We start from the raw sequence: 7493 nt of genomic DNA, 5'->3' as shown, positions 1-7493 counted from the left end.
CCTTGTCCCTTCCCCTTAGAAGGGTGTGTGTGTCAGTCCCAGAGGGATAGGGGCCCTGAGGTTCTAGTCCTGTTAATTTCTTCCCTGACTCCTTGTATGACCTTGGGCAACTCACCACCCCTCTCTGAAGATCACTGCCAGCTCTGACAGCTGGTGCTGCTCTCGTGGGGGCACGCCCCTGGGTGCCAGCCCCTCTCACCTGGCCTGGTTCCTCAACCTGCTTCCCTACGTCACTTCACAGTGTTTTCTTGGTTCTAGAGGACATACGTGCTCTTGTGCTTGTTCCCACACATCCCTTGCAAGAAACTTCCTCCATGGTCTGACTCTGCGTGATAAAATTGTCCCTGACCCCAAAAGTGAATGAGAATTGAGAGTTGACCTCAGACATTCATTTGAGTATGGGACGCAAAGGTTTTGTTTGTTTGTTTGTTTGTTTGTTTGTTTAGCATTCTAGAAGAGGAAGATAGTGATGGCGGAGTGCAGAAATGAGTATTGTGACCGGGAGCAGATAAGCTAGATTCCAGGGACTTGGAGATGTGTGGGCGTGTGGTAGCAGTAGACCTGGAATGAGGAGAGAGAGAGACAAAAACTGAGAAGTACCGTAATGTGCTAACTCGAAGTATTGGAGACACCAGAGCCATCTTCACCCATCCAAAGGGCTGTGGTGTCCAAGAGAGATGGGCTTGAACCTTAGTGTTTGCTTTCAATGCCCCTCTGGGCTCCCATGACCCCTGTGCCTGCCACTGTCACCCAGGCTGCCATCACTAGCCTGTCAGACCCCCAAATGTGGATACCATGACGTCCTCATCTTTGTATCTGCAGTGCCTGGCATGTGGTAGTAACTCAATAAACGTTTGCCGAATGCATGAATGGGCTTGTCTTGGCATCTGTTTTGGGAGCTCAAGGCCTCGCTCTGCTTTGCTTCCTGCCTTCCTGATTTGGGGGAGCCGTTGCTCATAGGCAGCAAGGTTGCTGGTGACAAAGACCCAGCAAGATGAGGTAAAACTGTTTGTAGTCGGAACTCCCCTGGGTCTAATGGGGGAGGCACAGCCCTCCCCTTGGAATAAGCTGTTGGGTTGCTTCTGGTTTTGATGCGGATATGCCCTCCCCTCTGTAGGAGAGCTCAGTGTTGCACTCGAAATGTCTGCATGTGAGCCCAAGACAGGAAGGGTGGGGGCTGCACCCCACCCATTGCTCCTTAACTGCCTCCCTCGGCTCCTGGGTACTCAGTCTGCTCTCTGTTCACTTCCTTTTGTAGATAACGTGGCTTTGTAGATGCTCAAGTCTCTGTGTCTTGGGTAGGTCTTGGTCTCCCCAGCTTCAGAGCTCCCCAGAGAGAAAAGACCCTATTTCTTCCTTAAGCCTGGGAGTTCCCCGAGAGTTAGGTTCCTGTCTCTCCCCCTCAGACCGGGAGCTCCCTCAGGGCCGCCCCAGGCTTCTGCTCTGCAGGGCAGGAAGAAATTGGTTTTGGAAGAGCTGAGCGAGGGACTCCTCTTCTCCCACACCTACATACAGCCTGCTGGCTCCAGGATGCTGCATGTGGGTGCTAAGCTGGGTCCTGCCCCAGACCTCCCGGGTTCTTCTGGACCAGGTGTGTGGCTGGGCTCTCTTGGCACCTGGCAGCTTCGTTCCTGGCTCCCGCATGTCCCGGTAGGAGAGGTTGGTCTTGATGGAGTGCGTCTGTACCAGCCAGAAGTGTGAGAAGCAGACAGCAAAAATGAAACCGGCCAGCTGCCTACTTGGCATCTCAGAACATGGGTCCTATGATCTTTGGTCCCCGGTGGAGATAAGGATGGGGGAGAAACCAGTTATCTTACCCCTTGCTGCCTGCCTGGTGGACAAGCACAACTCAGAGGCCAGAGTGCAGAGGGAAGGGCTGAGGGCTTCAGTGATTGTTGCTCTGGGAGGGAGCATCTCTGAGTCTGTGGAGGCCCCACTCTGTTCAGCGTCCTATAATGTGCTGAGCTGAAGCTATAGCTTCTGATGCCCCCCTCCCACCAATTTCCAGCTCAGGGACCCCAGCTGACGGGGGTAAAGGGGTCTCTCCCTAGGGAGAGGAGCCAATGAAGCATCTCCTCTGCCATCTCCATCTTCTGCCCCACTTGCCCTCCCTCTCCCTCTCCTGCCCTAGAACGCAAGAGGGAAAGGAATTTGAGCCAGAAGGGGCCATGGGGATAACTACCAAGATGACACTATCCAGGGCTCTAGGACCCTTCCTCACCTGGGTTCCAGGCAAAGTTTCCCTCCCTGGATCCTTTCCCATCTGTGCTCAACTCTGAGAATTGGGGTTAGGTGTCTGGGCAGGGGAACCAACTCTGCAGATCTTAAAGGTGTCGTTTCTGCTGCTTGGGATGACAGGAAGTCAAATGAGGCTCCAGAGATGGACACAGATAATAGAGACTCGGGGCCCCACCTGTCCCCCAGGCTCCCACTCCCATAGGCCTACACAGTCTGTTTCCCAGGATCCAGTGAGATGTGTCCCAGCCTGATTCCAGGAGCGGGTGGGTGAGCAGAGTGGGACAGACAGTGGCAGGGGAGAAACTGATGGAGGGTATGATAGGATTTGGGCCAAGATTCCAAGGCCCAGGCCAGGGTGTGGCTGGGGTGGAGGTCAAACTGCAGCCGGAAACTGTCCACACTCTAGTTCTTTCCCTGTCCCTGAGCATCCCTGGAAGTGGGGAGGCCCATGTCTCCTGAGAAAAGGGGATAGGGGGGTGGGTCTCAGGTTTTTCTGAAATGAGTCAAGTTGAGACTTCCTGAATGATATGAGGGACCTCAGCCTTGGAGTGGTGGAGGGAGCCTCAGAGATGGCAAGAGAAGGGGCTGGGGATGCTGGAAAGGAGACAGGGAAATCAGGGTGGGTCAGAGGGACTGGGGAGGTAGTGGATTCCTCTTTGCTTCTTTAAAAAAAAATTTTTTTTAACATTTATTTATTTTTGAGACACAGAGAGACAGAGCATGAACAGGGGAGGGTCAGAGAGAGAGACACACAGAATCCAAAACAGGCTCCGGGCTCTGAGCTGTCAGCACAGAGCCTGACGCAGGGCTCGAACTCATGGACTGCGAGATCATGACCTGAGCCAAAGTTGGCCACTTAACCGGCTGAGCCACCCAGGCACCCCTGTTTGCTTCTTCTTGAGCAGCCTCTCCATCTGTCCCAGAATCTGCCCCAAGCTGGGTGGAACCGTGGTTCAGTGGTTCTTATGTTCAGCTTCTGTTGGAGTTTTCATGAGATTCCCCAAAGCAGCAGTTTCCTCCACGGAGGCTGCATGGGTGGATCATGCTGCATGAGGGCAAGGGAGGGGGTGTGTTGACCCCTTTGGTCCCTTGAGAAGCCCATTTGGTGATAGGGATATCTCATATGGCCCCCCTTCTTCAGGCAACTTGGTCTCCTCTGCCCCACGAGTTCTTTCATTAACTTTGAGCACATCTAGTTTCTCTGTACCCCCTGCTCAGATTCCCACTGAGAGAAATGAGAGATTGCCAGGAGGGTAACAGCTCCCTTTCCCTTTGCTTCCTATGCCCCGTCTAACAGACTGGAGGCTGCCAGCTGATCACTGATGCCTGGACCTTGCCCTCCTTCCCTCCTCCCTGTTTGTCCTCCCTCTAGCCTCCTCCCATTCTCCATTCTGGTTCCATTATCATTAATTCATAGGCCCTGGCATCCCTAGCAGATAGACTCTGGTGTCAGGAACTGGGAGGTAGGAGGGGAGAGAGGAGTTGGCATCCAACCCAGCGGGAGCACACGCCGCCAAAGTGGTGGCAGAGGCCGTGGTAAAGGGCTCAACACTTTCCCACTCCTCACTGTCAAGCCACGTGCATTCAATGAAATGAACAATAAGGAAGAGATCAGGAGCCTTAATAAAAGTGACTTTATTGAGTTGTCCAGTGATATTCTGGGGGTGGGAGACCTCCTCGTCCCTATCCCCCTCCGACTCCCGGTGACCCATCTTCAGCTCAGACATAGAGGAGACCACTCTTCCCCCAAGGGAAAGGGTTCAGAAAGTCCATCAGTGTATAAAAGAGAGAGAAGAGAGATGGAGAGTCTCTGGAAAAGGAAGCAGAGGACTCTAAGCCAGGAGGCCCCGAAGAGAAGACACGGGGAGAGGAGCCTGGGGTCAAGAGAGAGGCAGGAAGTAAGGGGGAGCTTCTCCGTAGATGGAGAGAAGAGAGCAGGAGCCCACACAGTCCTTCTCAATCTGTCTGCACCCCAGTTTCTGACTTCCCCTCCAGCTTGGCCCACCATCCCCTTGCCCCTCTTTGCATCCTCTAGTCCAGCCGCCAGGTAGGTCTTTTTGGTGCCCATACCTTCTCAGTTGTTTGCATCTTCTTTGACTTTGTTTACTGCTTTTTCGCTAGGGTCCTCCCTCTTCTGCCCAAAGCCCTTTTCATTCTTGAAATGTCAGTTCAGACATCCACACAGCCAGGCAGAGGCTTCCTCCTCCATGTTCTGCCCGCACCCACCTCTGTTCTGTTGCCCCCCCCCCCCCACTGTGGACTCGGGAGCTTTGGGTCTCTGAGTCTAGCACAACCAGGCACAGTAGTCACCAAAGATGGTGTTGGTTGAGAGAGAGAGAGATCAGGTGTTTAGGGGAGACAGAGGAGGAAGTGGGGAGGAATTTGGGGGATGGGGGGCTGTAGAGGAGGCAGAGGGTTAGAGGAAAAGAGAGGGCACGGCGGTAGAAGTGTGGGGCATGGGGCTGGAGGAGTGGCCCTGGTCCTCAGACCACTGTGCTGAGGGTAGAGGAGTCCTCAGAGCGCACGGGCAGCACGGGGGCCGGCTTGAGGGGACGTCGAGTCTCATCCCGGTTCTGCCACACGTAGTGCGTCAGATAAGCCACCACGAGCACCAGCCAGCCCCCCATGGTGACCAGCAGGGCTACATCAGTGCTCCGCTGGGCCCCACCCCGCCCCGTCCCACACAGCTCTTCCTCCCCTGCCAGCGGCAGGAACTCTTGCCCCACGAGGTCTGGTCGGGCTCCGGGGCCACACACGATGCCTGTTCCAGTGTCCGGTGCCAGCCTCACCTGCCTGAGCACCTCCTGGAGGGCACAGTCACAGCGCCACGGGTTGGAGGATAGATTCACTTGGATCTTTAGGCCCACGAAGGCCTCCACAGGCACCGAGGCCAGCTGGTTGGCAGAGAGGTCAAGGTGGCGCAGACTGCCTGCCAGGCCCTGGAAAGCAGCCCCTGAGAGGTGGACAAGGGCATTATGGGACAGATCCAGCTCCTCCAGGACAGGCAGGTGCTGGAAGGCTCCAGCTGGCACTGATGCCAGCCGGTTGGCATCCAGGTAGAGCTTGCGGGTGTCGTTGGGGATGCCGGTGGGCACAGCACTCAGGCCTGCCTGGCTGCAGCGGAATGTCCTCTCACCAGCTTCTTCTGCCACGTAGCAGCCCTGAGGAGGCACCCAGGGGCTGGGCACCGTGCCACCTGTGCCTAGCACCAGCAGGAGAGAGAGGAGGTGACTGGCTGGTGGGAGCATGGCCAAATATTGGCATAGTCCTGGAGTGCAGTAGGATCTGGGGAAGAAAAGCCCCATAAAGGAAGAATGAGTCAAAAGGATTCCATTCCCCACTGCCAGCTCTCTCTTCTGGAGGTCCCCTGTGGGGTCTCTGTGGGCGGGAGCCTTCCTTTGGGGGTTCTGTCAGGCCTGGGTGACTTTAGCTTCTTCTTTGGGGTTTAGGGTTCCTTTTTCAGGCCCTTTGGGTAAAAGATTCCCCTGGGCCTGAGATTTTTCTAGCGTCTCTTTGATTCTGGAGGGCTAATCTATGAAGTTCCATGGTCCAAGGCCCTGTTGGTCACTCTGGGTCTGGGAGCTCCTAAGGCTTTGCTTCTGCCCATGTACTGATCTCCCTTATTGGAATAAAGTCTTTTTCTACCAACCTACCTGGGTGGCTGCCAGGTGGGCTCCGTAGGCAGCTGAGGGCCAGATTGGCACTAGGGTGAAGGAGACAAGGAAGACAGATCAGCGAGCGGATGTCAGGGCATTCAGCTAGGCTAGGTGACTACGCCTGCTTTCTGTGCCTGTCTCCCCCTTTTCCTGGAGCACCTGCCCCCTGCCTGCCCCAGCTTTGTCCTCTCCACTCTACTCTTCCTCCCCCCCACCCTCCTCCTCTCAACCTCTCACCCCTGTTGGTGGGAGAGTCTTCTCCTGTGTTCCCTCTCCCCGGAAGTAGTCTCCCTGCTGCCCGGCTCTAGAGAACCGCTTCCTTCTCTAGAAGCCCTGTTTGCTCGTAGCTGCTGGAAGTTGGGGGCTGGGCCCCAAGAGTGTTGAGTTTCCTGGCATGTGACTCAGGGCCCCAGGTGTCAGATACCTGAGCCATGGCCTGGCCAGGCGATGCCAAGACAGGGCAGATCCTGGACCCTGATGAACTCTGCCATGGGGAGACCAGGCCCCAATTCCTTTCTCTGCTTCAGGCTCCCCTCCCAAGGCCTTGACATTGTCGTCTTCTGTCCCTCTTCTCCCAGCTGAGACTTCCTTCAGGCTGAGACTCCGCCTCTCACAACCTCTGCTGCTTGCCCACAGCCTGGCCCAGCAGAAGGATCCCTGCTTGGCAGACCTGGGGGGCAGAATTGGGGTGGGCCTCATCTCACACCCATTGCCTCCAGCAGCCATCTCCCCCAATTCGGTCCCTCCCTCACTCTCCTTTTCTGTCTTACTGTGTCCTATGCCACCTTCTTCCACAGTGAGCAAACTTCCCTCAGTCTTTTCCTTGGAAATCTTGTCTGTCTCCAGAGGACCTCATCTCCGGGCTCCTCTCAGAGTGTCCAATGCTCTTGCCTGATTGGCAGGCCTCCATGTTTTAGTTTGTTCTCTGCACGGTTGGTAGATGGCCCCTCTAGAGTTAGAAGGGGTTCTTCGAGGCATCTGAAGTCATATGGTCACTAGAAGTTTTCCTGATGATTTTTTGTGTTGGGTTGGAGCTGACTCCAGTTGTCTCTGTTTGCTAGAGCCCTGGGCCCCCAAATTGGTCCTGTTAAGTCTTCCTCACGTCTGGGAGGGCTCATTCCCCAGGGTCTCTTGATCCTAACCACCATTTGCAGCCCATGCCATCCCATTACAGCACCTTCTCGCAATGCAGTAAAAGAGGACAGGAGAGCAGCGTGTCACAGAGACTTGCACAAAGGAGACTAAGGTCATATGCTGTGGAGACCCTTCTGAGAAGGAAAACCTCGCTGGATTTTGTAAGAGACTATATGAATGACCAGAGCTGGACACACAATTTCAGGGCCCGGTGCAAAATGAAAACATAGGGCCCCTTGTTCAAAAACTGAGAACTTCAAGATGGCAACAGCAGATTGTAAAACCAAGTGCAGGGCCCTTCTGAGTGTGGGGCATGGGGCCCCGTGGGACTGTACAGGCCACATGTCCGTGAAGCTGGCCCTGGAGGTGACCTTTGAAGAAGCAGTTTCAGAAGCGTGATGGGGGCCAGAATCCGATATTGGATGATATCATCTCTGGAGATAATTCACCACTGACTCATTCTTG

The 7493-nt window shown here is 55.1% G+C and overlaps 1 protein-coding gene across 1 annotated transcript; it reads right to left on the bottom strand.

Moving 5' to 3' along the window:
• Positions 1-3112: 3112 nt before the first annotated feature.
• On the bottom strand, positions 3113-7235 carry LRRC3C (leucine rich repeat containing 3C). The gene has a single exon (XM_043584330.1). It carries the CDS (start codon positions 5541-5543, stop codon positions 4722-4724), a length of 822 nt encoding a protein of 273 aa, XP_043440265.1. The 5' UTR covers positions 5544-7235; the 3' UTR covers positions 3113-4721.
• Positions 7236-7493: the final 258 nt, after the last annotated feature.

Source organism: Prionailurus bengalensis, chromosome E1 (assembly GCF_016509475.1).
Source record: "Prionailurus bengalensis isolate Pbe53 chromosome E1, Fcat_Pben_1.1_paternal_pri, whole genome shotgun sequence".
Classification (NCBI taxonomy): Eukaryota; Metazoa; Chordata; class Mammalia; order Carnivora; family Felidae; genus Prionailurus; species Prionailurus bengalensis.
Note: the sequence above shows the minus strand (reverse complement) of the source record. Positions and strands in the feature narration are given on the sequence as shown.